The following is a 14,355-nucleotide window of genomic DNA, read 5'->3' on the forward strand; positions in this document are numbered from 1 at the left end:
TTCATGTCAAAAACTACGATTTTTAAAGAGATCTTAGATTCCATGATCCAAATGCCCTTAAAAATTTATACATTTGGGATATGTCTCTAGAAAATTACAGTTATGTTAAAAGTTGAAGTAGTTAAACAGGATACGTCAAAAGTTGGACAGCAATCCACCCAAAAATATAAGAAGTTAAGAGATGCAAAAGCCTAAAACTAAACTCCTCTGTGAAAAGGCCAATTACCTCATCTCCTCCTCTTCTTCCTGCGCCTTTCACTTTCATCAGAACTTGACGAATCTGACTCTGACTCAGAACTAGCACTTTTTGAATCAGATGAACTAGAGCTCCCAGATTCATCACCAGATTCTGATTCTGATTCTAACTCAGATGCTGGTTTCTGCTGTTGCATGATAAGCCGTGGCATGTTCTTCAAATACTCACGCAAATTTTCAGTGATACCACCAAGCCCAATGGAAGTGAAAAAGTTAATGGAAAATCGCGTGTTTTTGGGATTATCCCTTGGGAAAATAGATTCAAACGAATCCTGCATCGTAGGATCTGAGAGCCGCTCATTCAGTCTGCGAATTCCGAGATGCTCTGACAGTTCCTATTCCGTTACCAAGTACCAAAATCAACATAACAGCTTTGTTCCATAATAATAATAATAAAATCAACTAGTTGGCCATGCATATGAGACAAGTTCTACACGGGCAAATGGAAAAAAAATAAAAATAAAAAGAGTGAAACAAAAGGTTTATTTCCAAACAGAAGATTATGCTTTGTGATGTCCCTCTCTTTGAGTATACCAAATTAAACTCATTTATCCTAACATTTTCGATGTCCTATGGGAAATAGATTGTTATCACTTGAAATGTCTCATAATTAGACATGCTAGAAATCAACATTTTAATTTTTGCTTTATATCATCTAGGTAACCAACTTTAAACCAATTGCCCAGATGCACATGTAATTTGGTTCATAGTTTTAATCAACTCAAAAGAAAAGTATGACGGCACTTGGCTACTTGGTTCCATACAAAAGGAGCCCAGCCAGCATAGAAGAAAAAAGAAACAGGTAAAATATTGAAGTAAACTCTTTTAACTTACCTGGAAGAGAATCTTGATAAATATTCGGGAAGAAGAAGTCGTGTCCTCCTCAGTTAAGCGAATATAGGCTAGAACATGCCAAGGCAGAGCATCTGTACCAAGTAAATGTGCAAAAAACTTTGCCACATTACGCAATTTGTTTGTTTCAAGACGATGAATCATAGAATATTGCTGAACAAAGCATTTGTCAAAATTTTCCTGATAGACTTTGTTGATCATGCAAAACCGCTGCCCCAGAAGACCATAATATCGAAGGTAAGTTCTCTCCTGACTGCAGCATTCCAAAAGCATAACGCATAACTCCATCTGAAATACCAAAATCAAGGCAACAAGTTTCTTAGATTGCAACAATATAAAACAAGAATACTACTCCCACTATAAAAGAAAAATGAAGGTTATTCGGTTTTGTAAGGGATAGAGGGCAAACACATATAATCAGTAAAGCAGGAAGGGAAATACGAATTTTCTTAAGGAAAAACAAACACCTTTTGATTGATCTATTAAATTACCTCTTGCCCTGGCTCAAGCTTAATTTTCAGCAGCTTGTGGCCAGCCTCCTCAAAATCTACACTGGACATGATTGTCAAGTAGATTGTCCTCCGAAGATTTACAAGATTTGTCTCTGTTTCATCTTTTATTTTCATCTGCTCTTCATCTTCCTCATCGGATTCATCATCCTCTTCATCCTCCTCATCAACTGAACCCGCATCAGAACCCTCTTCATCCTCGGATTCCTCACCAAGGATGGTTTTCTTCAACTCTTCATAGCGCTTTTCATTCTCCAAGAATTGAGTATCTGGTTTAAAAATGTCTGCAAGAAAGACAATTACAAATATTCACGATGACATACCAGAAGGAATTAACCAAACGGGTAGAGTTCATCAATAAAAAATGAATAATTAAATATGTAGCTAGAGACAATTTGAGACACACCAAGGGTGATCTCTGGATCTATCTCATCTTGGAGAGATATCTCATGAGTTAATTGGTCCTCCTGCTCAACAAGGTCTAGTTCTGGACGAACAGCAGGGTACCCCTGTAAATGCATAAATGGAAAACAAAATTATACGTCGTTCCTTTTGTTAGAAGTAAAGGAATGAGACCTTAAAGTTTCACAGGACTTTAAAAGAATTATTCAGGGGAAAAAACACACCTGAAACTTGGCTTTCCTTATAGCAAATAAGCCCTCTATCAGAAATTGAACGCGTTTATCTATCTCTCCCTCGTGAAGAATCCCCCGAAAACGCTCAAAAATACCTGTAAACACAACGGGCAACATTAATTGAAAAGGGAAACAAATAAAAATTCTTATAACATACCAGTAGACTAGAGTCACCAAAGGAGAGAGGGAGAGGGAGAGGGGGAGAGAGAGAGAGAGAGGAAATAACCAAAAGTTTTTCCTCAACTTTATTTCAGATAAAATTACATGAACATTAAACAAAATTTCTATTATTAATTGTAAAAAGCTTCCTGAAGTAGCCAATACATAGCAAGTAAGATGATGAAATTCAAAAAACTAAAGAATCTGAGCCAGAAATATAGGTTTTACCATTGTGGACAAAATATTTTTAAAACCAGTAAACAATAACTTTTTCTAAACTGAACTCATCTAACTGACCAGCATTATAACCACACTTTACGTTATTAACTAAATGAAGTTCATCTAGAAGCTGAAGCAAGATAAACAGGCATCCCCGAGAAAAAATGATTTGTCATGTATTACATGTACGATTAAGAAAATGCAAGACAATGCATCTCAGTAATCCTACACCATAATATTATGGAATCTAAACCAGTATCAATCATAATACAGATAAGTAAAACTACTGCATTGGACTATATATGATTTGTCATGTATTACATGTACGATTAAGAAAATGCAAGACAATGCATCTCAGAAATCCTACACCATAATATTATGGAATCTAAACCAGTATCAATCATAATACAGATAAGTAAAACTACTGCAGTGGCACTCACCATGGAGGCCTTTCGGTGAAAGATCCTGAAGCAATGAACCACACTCGGTAACAAAACCAACAGCCACCTCAACACTGTCATCAGTAGGGTTCTCCAGCAAAACAGTGAGCAGTTCCAAAGCAATAATCTCGTGAGCCACTTGCTGGTTCACAAGATGTGCTACAAATTTAACAGCAGCTAATAATTGAGGCTGTCCAATAAAAGAAAAAGTCAGTAACATATTCAACAGAAAAAAAGGTAACTTTAGTCAATGATAAATAAATCATTAGAATTGGTGAAGAAATGGGCAACCAGTCACCTTGTCATTCCGCTTATATGCTCTCTTAAGCTGCAAAACAATCCTTCTCAACAATAAATCCCCCACCTCAGGAAACTTGGTGTTAACAACAGCTACCAAAGCAGCAAAAACATCTGTGAAACCTGGAGATGCCATCTGAGATTTCATACACGAACGACAAAAGAGACCCCTTCCTCGTATAAGATTCTCTGCAAAGAGTTCGGGGATAATATTCTTTATATTAGTAGCATTGACTTTGTTAACAAGCCCATTGATACTTTTTCTAAGGGCATCCCATGTTAATCGCTGATACTCAACGCTGCTCTTATCCTGTGTCTCTTTCATCATTCTTGCTAATTTAAATGGAGGAATATAAACACCTCCACTCCTACCCAAATTCGCCGTATCACCATTCAAGTTGATTTGTTGCAAAGCTGATTGTTTCTGCTTGACATCTCCTTCCTCTTTCTCCTTCAAACTATTATCATCTCTGTTTCTGCGGCTTGGCTTAATATCATTGTCTCTCCTCTCACTTCTATTCTCGTGTTCTGGACTTTTGTGGTACCTTCTTCTATGATCCTCATCATCCTCCGAATCATGCCGTGAATGACGACGTCCATCACTATGTCTATACCTATCTTCTTCAGATCCCCATCGTCTATCATTATGCCTATCGCTATGTCCAATGTCACGCCTATTACTTCTATCCCTTTCTCCCCTCCTATCTCTCTTGGACCGTTTCTCTTCTTCTGATCCATCAGACCGTTGGGAATTTTCATCCATTGCATCTCTCCGCCTAGTCTTAGCATCATCACCATGTATACTTTCTCTTTCACGCCTTCTGTCCCTATAGGCACGCTTGTCTTCTTCATCAGAAGATCTAGAATGTCCTCTCCACCTATCCCTACCATCGTAATCATCATCATCATGAATTCTCACTTTATCTCGCCTCGTATCTATATTGGCACGCTTCTCTTCTTCATCAGAAGATGTAGGATGCTCTCTCCGCCGATTCTCCTCATTATCATCATGATTTCTTTCTCTTTCAAGTCTTCCCTTTTCCCTATCTGACCTAGAATGCCTTTTGTGTCGATTACGATGCCCGTCACTCGCATCTCCCGAATTATCGTCACTCGATTCACTATATTTTCTAGCCATACTTTAAAAAGTTACAATCAGTTATGGACAAATACCGAAACAAATTGGATAACAGAAACTCTAAACAAAATTTAAAAAAAAAAAAAAAAGAAGAAGAAAAAGCCTTGACCAGATAAATATGAACAAAGAAGCAAAGAAGAAAAGTAAAAGCGAGGTAAGGCTGATCCGAGCGAGTGTCGAAAGGTCTCAAACTCAAATCAGAGCAGCATGAATTCAAATAGAGTGAAGCTCTAATACACGGACTTCAAAAACTATTTCAGGGCAAATCAAATAACAAAAAAATTTTAAAATCGACGTTAGCAACTGGATTTTTTAACAAACACACCACAAGTTGATCTAAATTTTACAAACTACAAAATGTTAGAATAAAATCTAAACATAACCGTATTGAAAGTTTGAAATTTTATGGAAGCCGACACCATCTTTATGTCAGTTGAGATTGGGATTTTTTGAGGCGGCGTCACAAGGAGGAACAAGCATAATGATAATAGGGTTTTTGGCTTTTAGCATTTTGAATCTGTTTTTTTTTTTTTTTTTTTGGTTCTTTTTTAGATTTGTTATATTGTAATTCGTATATGTGATCAAATGACAAAACTGCCCATCATTTGTATTAAAACGTTAACTCTGTGATGGTATTTAGGTAATTGTAACAAATACATACATACAAAAGTAACTCAACCCGTTCGCATCACCTAAAATCGTCCGAGTCAACAAGTTTCTCTCTGACCAGCTGAGTCTGAACAGTTTGATTCGGATCAATTACACAGTTTGGAAACCTTCCAATTTTCTTTTTTAGAGGAAATAACTCTTATATTATTAGTTTAATATGTTACAATCTTTTCCAATAGTTTCCAATAAAAAACCTAGATATTCTTTTGCCCATAGTACATCTTCCTCTAATTATTCCCCATACTTTACTAGATTGTGTGTTGTCATATTGCCCTTATTGGAAAAATATGTCCAACTTCCTATAATTAGATTTGAATCAATTAAAGGTCTTTATTTTTTATTTTACATAAAGTCTTAACTATTTAATAAAAAAAAAAAGTGAGATTGTTTTAAGATGAAAAACAAAGTAGTGTTCAAAATAAAAAAAAAAAAAAGACAAAAGAAAAATGGTCAAAAAAAAAAAAGAAAAGAGAAAAAGAAGAATTAGTTAAACGGAGTCGATTTATGGTCTGATTAAGTTGAAATTTTATTAACAAATCTATAATTCAGATTTCTATATTTTGAATAGTAAAAATCGAGTTTAAAGCTCTCTAAAAATAAATCCAATATGTATTTATCAAGTCACTTATTTGATGAGATTTTTTTAATTATTTTTTTAATTATTAATTAGCTTTAGTTTTAGTTAGAGAAGAACTTTGTATATCCATTATTTGATAGTAAAGATTTTTTTTTATGGTCCATAATTTTTTTCTTTTACATTGAAGAATTTTTCACGTAAATCTTAGTATGTTTTATTTTTTTCTTGTGTTATTGATTATTGATTGTTGTCTATTACTGTGAGTTCATTACAATATATTACTTATGCGTTGTTTATTTATTGCTTCAGACCCAACAAATGGTATTAAAGCAAGTGTTATTTTGAGACATTAATACAAAACTAACCCAAGACAGAAATAAATTCTATTTGAGATCATGAAAGGTGATACAAGCTCTATGATAAAATTGACAGCATCAAATTATTCAATTTAGAAGCCTATAATATAAGATCATTTATACTGTAAAGATTTGTATGAGTTAATATTGAGTGATTTGACTTAACCAACAGATATGAAAAAGGAAAGCTGAAAGAAGTTATGCAAAAAGATGCTTGCCATAATAAAAAAATAAGTTGATATCAGTATATTTTATCATGTAGCGTAAGAGACAGATGCTTATACTATTTGAAAAAAATTAACAACACTGTATGAGAGAAAAATATGTATGAATAAAATTATGTTTGTTAAAAAGCTTACAACTTTACAGTACAGGGATGGATAATTTATTATAGAGCACTTGAGTGATTTTTAAGATATATTTAATCGGATGACTACTGTGGAGCTTAAGATATATAATGAAATGAAGGTGTTGTTTCTTTTAGGTTCATTATCAGATAGCTGAAATACTTTAGTTGTGGCTGTTTTTAATTTAGCTCCTGATTACAATGTGACATTAGAGATGGTAAAAGATAGTATGCTTTATAAAAATGTAAAACGAAAAGATTTAGACCATAGGAATCAAGTTTTGATCACAAAGAACATGGGTAGAAACATCAACAGAGGTTAAAACTCAAAAGGTTATAGTAAGTCTAAATATAGATCGAAGTCCAAAGATAAAGTGAAGTACTTCCATTGTGGTAAAGCATGTTATACAAAACAATATTGTAAAATCTCAAAGTAAGAGCAAAAAAAAGATAAAGGCAAAAGTTCGAATGATGACAATATTACAACAGTGAATTCATATAGTAATTCAATTACTTTGATTTATATAATCATGTTGGTGATCCTGATATTGAGTGGATAGTTGACACAAGAGTAACATATCATCTTGTTCCTAAGGAAGAATTGTTTACAACTTACAAAGCAGAAGACTTTGGTTGCACCAATATGATAAACAAAAGTATGTTGTAGTTTGCTGGGATTGGTGATATTGTTGTACAAACTAGTACAGATTACATGTTGACTTTGAAAGATGTCAGACATACTCCAAATATGAGAATGAACTTACTTACTATTAATGTCTTTGATAAGAAAAAATATGAGAATCGATAAAAAAATGGACAATGAAAGCTTTTTAAAGGATCTATGGCAGTTACAAAAGGAAAACTATGCTATACATTATATGACATCGAAGTCTCTACACATCATACAACTTAGGCTAAAACTAAGGTAAACTTATCCAAAAATAAGATGGGCCTATCCTTGAAAATAAAAAAAAAAATTACGTTCACACTAGCTAAAAAAGAAAAGCATGAAGGTAGATGAGATTGTGGTTAGATTCATTATCATGTAATCTATAAGAGTAAATAGGCAGAAGATTGCATTCACATTACATATTATTATGTTCACATGCAAATCTTTTGATTTTAGGTATGATTCTAACAATTCAATCTGAAAGTTCTTATGCTAAGAGAGATGTTCTTAGTCTATATATTTGTTATTATTCTTTGGTAGAATGATAATAGAGTTTTATTTATCCTTAGGTAATCTTCTAGATTATTCTTCAAGTTTTATATCTCTTAGGTGAATTTCTTAAAGTGGTGAACTTTTATTATTCTGTATTCTTGATTAAAATTCTTATGGTGGTGTTTTTGTATCCCTTAGTTTCTAGTCTTGGTGGTGAACTTTTATCCTTTTTAATCCAATTATCATATTCTGCCATTATTCAAATTCTTGTGAGTTATCTTTTTTGTAAGTTTTTTTACTTGTAATTAATCCCCACATTTCAAATATCAATTTTTGACATCAAATTGGTATCAGAGTTATGATAAGTCATCGTCGTCAATCACCAATAGGAGAGGTTGAAGCCAATATCGATGTTGCAGCAACTACCAATGTTGATCCAAAGATGCTTTTATAGAGAAGATATGGTAATAAATCTTTCAACTACAACATCAACTGTATATATAAGAAGAGAAAAAGAAGATAATGAGACAACGAAAGAGAAATGAAGAAGATGAAAGAGAAACCAATCTGTTCCATGAAAATAATAGTGATTATAATGATAGCACCCTATCTCACCCACGACAAGTTAGAGACTATCTATGAAAAAAACAACTTCAACCTAGCATATTCAATTTAAAGATAGAAATTCTTAAGTTCGAAGGAAAGATACAACTAAAAGAATTTTTAAATTGACTACATATGGTAAAATACATATTTGAATACCATGATGCCTTTGAACATCGTAAGGTGAAGCTAGTGGCCATCAAACTAAAAAAGTATGCATCATTTTGGTGAAAAAAATCTAAAGAAGCAAAGAGAAAAAGAAGGTAGGAAAAAAATTACAACTTAAAAGAAGATGAAAAGAGAGTTGAAGAGAAAGTATCTCTTAAATAATTTTGACAAGATATCTTTTTTAGGCTTCATAACTTAAAGTAAAAAGATTTTTCAATGAAGGAGTATACGGTTAAGTTTGACCATCTCATGTTAAAGTATGAATTGGTGAAATAAGAGAAGCAGACGTTACCTGGTATCTTAAAAGATTGAAGATTAAGATAGCTAATGTGGTGCAGCTATAATCCTATTGGACTTTCAATAATGTATGCAAATTTATCCTTAAGATGGAGAGACAATAAAAGAAGGCCCGTGGTAGCAACTTGAGATTTGGGTCCAGAAAAAGCTATATCAATAAAGGTGGTTCATCCAAAACTATTGTTCTTTCTAAATTCAGTCAAAATCAACCCCAAAATATAGATAAAACTTTAACAAGCAAGCCTCAATCTAGTGCACAAACCATAAGGTGTTTTAAATATCAAGGGATTGGACACGTTACTTCAGAATGCCCAAACAGAAAGATTATGACTCTAATAGAGGAAGGCTTAGAGGAAAATGAAGAAGAGCTAGCTAAAAATGATCAGAACCTTGAAAAAAAAAAAGAGGTAACTTATGGTAATTGTGGAGTATCCTTAGTCATACAATGCAGCTTAAGTATCGCACCTACTAAGAAAGAGGATTAGTTACGTAAAATCATGTTTCACACTCAGTGTACTACCCATGAGAAGGTATGTGATGTTATAATTAATAATGAAAGTTTTAAAAACATTGTTTCTACCTTTATGGTACAAAAATTAAGCCTCAAAGCAGTAGATCACCCATAACCATATAAGCTATCTTGGCTACAGAAAGAAAATAAAATCAAGGTTAGCAAAAGGTGTTTAGTTTTTTTTTTTCATAGGAAAGTAATATAAAGATAAAGTGCGATGTGATGTAGCTCTAATGGATGCTTACCATTTACTGCTCGAAAGACTTTGACACTATGAGGGTTATTTATGATGGTTACCGCAACACTTACATATTTGTGAATGATGGATGCAAAATCATCCTAGACATTACCAAGCCTATGGTGATGTCAAAACCAACTAAAGAGAAAGGAAGTAGTTTGTTTACCAAGGTCAATTACAAAAAAAAAAATTAAAATGGGTAGTATTATGTATGCTCTGGTGTTGATTGAGAAGAATAAAAATAGTGAAAAGTTTTCTGTAGTGATACAACCATTATTAGTAGAATTTTAAGATGTTCAAAAAGAGTTATCAACTGGTCTACCACCAATAAGGGACATTCAATACTGCATAGACCTTATCTCAAAAGCTATTCTACCTAATAAGGCAACCTATAGGATGAGTCTTAAAGAGCATGCAAAGTTATAATGCCAAGTCGATGAATTGATGAGAAAAAGAATGATGCATAAAAGCATGAGCCCTTGTGCAGTCCCAACCCTTTTGGTGCCTAAAAAGGATGGATCGTAACACATGTGTATCGATAGTAGGGCAATTAACAAAATCACAGTTGACTATCTCTTTCCTATTTTGCACTTAGATAACTTGTTGGACCAATTACATAGAGCAACTATTTTTTTCAAGATAAACCTATGTAGTGATTATCATCAAATCAAAATGAAGCTTGAAGATGAGTGGAAAACAACCTTCACGATAAGGGATGGGCTTTATGAATTGATGGTAATGCCTTTTGGTTTATCCAATGTTTCTAATACTTTTATGAGATTTATGAATCATATTTTTAAACCTTGTATTGGCAGATTGTAGTAGTTTATTTGAGGATATTTTGGTGTATAGCAAGGATGAAGAGCAACACTTGAATCATTTACACCAACTGTTTTACATATTGAGAGAATAAAAACTTTATGCTAACTTAAAAAAATGTAGTTTTTTTTACATCTAGCCTTATGTTTCTAGGGTTTGTGGTGTTAAATGAAGGAATAAAGATGGATTTTAGTAAAGTTGAGGTAATTTTAAATCGGCCAACACCAGTATCTCTATATGATATCTGAAGATTCCATGGCCTTGCATCTTTTTATAGGTGTTTTATTAGAAGTTTTAGCTTTATTGTGGCTTTCATCACTGAATATTTGAAGAGTAAAGTTTTTAAGTGGACCAAAGAAACCCAACACAACTTTGAGCTCATTAAGAGCAAGATCACTGAAGCTCCTATCTTGTCTCTACCAGATTTTGATTAAGTGTTCGAGATGAAATGTGATGCATCTAATTCTAGAATAGATGCTATTTTAAGTCAAGGAGGAAAACCTATAGCATTTTTCAATGAGAAGCTCAATGACGCTAAGAGAAAGTATTCAACCTATAACAAAGAGTTTTATGCCATATATAGAGCATTATTCCATTAAAATCAGTATCTCTTTCCTAAGCCATTTATCTTATATTCAGATGATAAGGCCTTGAAGTTTATCAATAGCCAGCACAAGCTCAATCGAAGGCATGCAGCTTAGGTAGAGTTCCTTTAAGCCTTTAACTTCTCTATCAAACACATATCAGGAACTCAAAATATGGTAGCAAATGTTTTGAGTCGAAATCATTCCTTATTGAGGACTATGGCTATTGAAGTTTTTAAATTTGATATGATCAAAGGGCCCTATAAGACATATATTTACTTTAGTCAAATTTGAAAAGAATGCAAGCAAGGACCACACAACTAGTTTTTATTGCATGATGGATATCTCTTCAAGGCTAATAGCCTTTGCATTCTTTCATGTTCCTTGAAACTGACCTTAATCAATGAGGCTCATGATGGTGCACTATATGGACACTTTAGAAGGGACAAGACACTTGCTCTTTTGCAAGATAGATTTTATTGGCCAAGAATGGAAAGGCATGTGATGAAACATCTTGAACGATATAGAGTGTGCCACATGGCTAAGAGTCATGGCCAAAACACTAGATTGTATACTCTATTACCTATGCCTAATGCTCATTGAAAGGATGTTAGTTTGGACTTTATGGTTAGACTGCCCAAAACTCAGAGGAATAAAAACTCCATCATGATGGTTGTGGATCTTTTTTCAAGATGGCCCATTTTGTTCTTTATACCAAAACTATAAATGCTTATCACGTTTCTTATCTGTATTTTAAAAAATTATAAGGCTACATGAAATTCTTAGATCCATGGTGTCTGATCGAGATTTCAAGTTTTTTAGTCATTTTTGGCGTGCCCTCTAGAGGAAACTTGGCACCAATCTCAAGATAGTTCTTTTCATCATCCTCAAATAGATGGTCAAATAGAAGTAACCAACCGTAGCTTGGGTAACCTTCTAAAAAGTTATGTGAAAAAAAATATTAAGCAATTGAATCTTATTTTACCTTAAGTAGAGTCTGCCTACAATCGCTCACTAAGTCAAACAATTAGTTGCAACCATTTTTAGGTGATATATGATAAGAATCCAATCAGTCTTCTAGATTTAATTCTTCTCTCTACTAATCAATAATTTAGTGAAGATGCAGAGAAAATGGCTAAGGGTATCAAACGATTGCATGAACATGTCAAAAGTAAAATTTTACAAAAAAATGAGAAATATAAAAAGATAATAATCATGCATTGAAGACATGTGACGTTTAAAGAATATGATTGGGTGTGGATTAACTTGTGTAAAAAGAGATTTTCTCCAAGAAAGTTTGGTAAATTACAACCTAAGGTAAATGGACCATTTAGAATTCTCTAACACATTGGGGAGAATGCCTATAAGATAGAGCTTTCAGACACTTATGGAGTACCTTTCACTTTCAATGTTACTGTTTAATCAAAAGATTGACATTAAAGTGTCTGCCCATCATATAACTTGGGTTGAAACTAAGGCAAACTTATCCAAAAATAAGATGGACCTATCATTAGTTCAAATCCACTAAATAAATGCAAAAGTAAGGTGGGCTAGAATAGAAAGATTATATTCATACTAGCTGGAAAAAAGAGCATTAAGGTATATGAGATTGTGGTCATATTTATTATTATGTAATCTGCAGGAGTAAATAGGTAAAAGATTATGTTCACATTATATATTATTATGTTCACATTCAAATCCCTTAATTTTAGGCATGATTGTAGCAATTTAATATGAGAGTTCCTATGTTATGAGAGATGTTCTTGGTATATTTATTTACTGTTATTCTTTGGTAAAAAGAGAATAGAGTTTTATTTATCCTTAGGTAATCTTCTAGATTATCTTCAAGTTATGTATCTCTTATGTAGATTTTTTAGAATGGTGAACTTTTATTGTTCTGTATCATTGATTAAAATCTTAGGGTAGTGTTTCTATATCCCTTAGTTTTTAGTCTTAGTGGTGAACTTTTACCCTTTTAATCCAATTATCATATTCTGTCGTTATTTAAATTCTTGTGAGTTATCTTTTTTATGACTTTTTCTATTTGCAGTTAATTCTCACATCTCAAACATCAATTCTCAGCATCAATATATAAGACATGAATGTAATTTAACAATAATGAGATAAATACCTTTGAAGATGATGCTTAAACAAACTTATGGCATAAGAGATTGGCACACATAAAGGTTACAGGTTTTGATGAGGTAGTCTCTCTTTCTCTTGATCAAAGGTATGTCACTTAATTCATGTGATCATTGTTTGTTTGATAAGCATCGTAAAGATTCTTTTCTTAAGAGTTCTCAAAGAAAAAAAATATTAGAATTGATTTATTCTGACGTATATGGTCTTATTAAAGTTAAGTATTAGGTGGCAGCAGGTATTTGTTACTTTTATTGATGATGCTTCACATAAGACTTAGGTATATATGTTAAAAAATAAAAGTCAAGTATTGCAATATTTTTAAAAATTTCATGCCATGGTGGAAAAGATGACAAAGCTATCTTTAAAATGTATTTAAATTGATAATGGTGGGGAATATACATCGAAAGACTTTAAAGAGTACTGTTCAAAACATGACATCAAGCATGAAATGACAAAACCTGGAACACCGTAGCATAATAGTGTAGCTGAAGGGATGAATTGCACTATTATGAAAAAAGTTAGATGTATATTGAGAATGACAAAATTACTAAAGCAATTTTAAGGTGAAATAATCAACATAGCATGTTATTTGCTTAATAGATCACCATCAGTTCTTTTGGGCTTTGACATTCTAGAAAAAGTGTGGACAGAAAAAGATGTTTCATACTCTCACTTAAAAGTTTTTGGGTGTAAAGTATTCATGCATATGCCAAAAGAGTAAAGGTCAACATTTGACAATAAAGCCACACAATGTGTGTTTGTAAGATATGGTGATGAAAAATTTGACTATAGGGTATAGGATCTAATAAAGAGAAAAATAGTCAAAAGTAAATATATAGTTTTTCATAAAAAAGAAATTATAACGGACCTCAAGAGAAATGAGAAAACTACATAGGTTACTATTGAGTATGATGTTTCAACATTAATAAAGGTTCCATAAAAGCTATAAATGATAGAAATGAGCAAAAAATAAAACTTGATACTAGATGTAATTAGTTTTGAGCAGAGGAAATAATCCTCTTTACCTGATGGTGTTGAGGAAGGTGAGCAGTTTTCTCCACTATAAAGTGTTAAGCAGAGGGAGCTACTTTCGACATCAGATAGTATATAATCTCAACCTAAGAGATCTATTAGAGAGCACAAGCCATCTATCAAGTATTCATGTTTAAATTTTATTTTAGTTACCAGTAAATGAGAGCCAGAAAGCTTCCAAATTTTACGGATTACCTCAAATAAAAAGCATTGATTAAAAATAATGAAAGAAGTGATGGAGTCATTGTAAAAAATTAATACATATGATCTTGTTAAACTTTTTAAAGGAATGAGGCCATTGAAAAACAAATGGGTGTTCAAGTTGAAAAAGGATTGTGACAAGTTAG

The 14,355-nt window shown here is 32.8% G+C and overlaps 1 protein-coding gene across 1 annotated transcript; it reads right to left on the minus strand.

Moving 5' to 3' along the window:
- LOC111299727 (uncharacterized) lies at positions 1-5,023 on the minus strand. The gene is made up of 7 exons (XM_022895132.2): positions 3,368-5,023; positions 3,070-3,259; positions 2,243-2,346; positions 2,023-2,125; positions 1,599-1,900; positions 1,090-1,395; positions 1-590 (listed from the first exon to the last, which is right to left on the minus strand). The coding sequence occupies exons 1-7, from the start codon at positions 4,502-4,504 to the stop codon at positions 228-230; spliced, it is 2,505 nt and encodes an 834-aa protein (XP_022750867.2). The 5' UTR covers positions 4,505-5,023; the 3' UTR covers positions 1-227.
- Between the last annotated feature and the right edge of the window lie 9,332 nt (positions 5,024-14,355).

This window comes from Durio zibethinus, chromosome 18 (genome assembly GCF_047325235.1).
Source record: "Durio zibethinus cultivar Kanyao isolate XHJ-2024 chromosome 18, ASM4732523v1, whole genome shotgun sequence".
NCBI lineage: Eukaryota > Viridiplantae > Streptophyta > Magnoliopsida > Malvales > Malvaceae > Durio > Durio zibethinus.

Bases quoted from the DNA above. Each gene is read 5' to 3' on its own strand.
- LOC111299727 (XM_022895132.2), bottom strand. From the start codon at position 4,504: ATGGCTAGAAAATATAGTGAATCGAGTGACGATAATTCGGGAGATGCG. The intron at 1,901-2,022 runs GTGTGTCTCAAA...TCTTTCTTGCAG, and splicing joins AGATCCAGAGATCACCCTTG to ACATTTTTAAACCAGATACT. The intron at 591-1,089 runs GTAAGTTAAAAG...GTAACGGAATAG, and splicing joins TTATCAAGATTCTCTTCCAG to GAACTGTCAGAGCATCTCGG.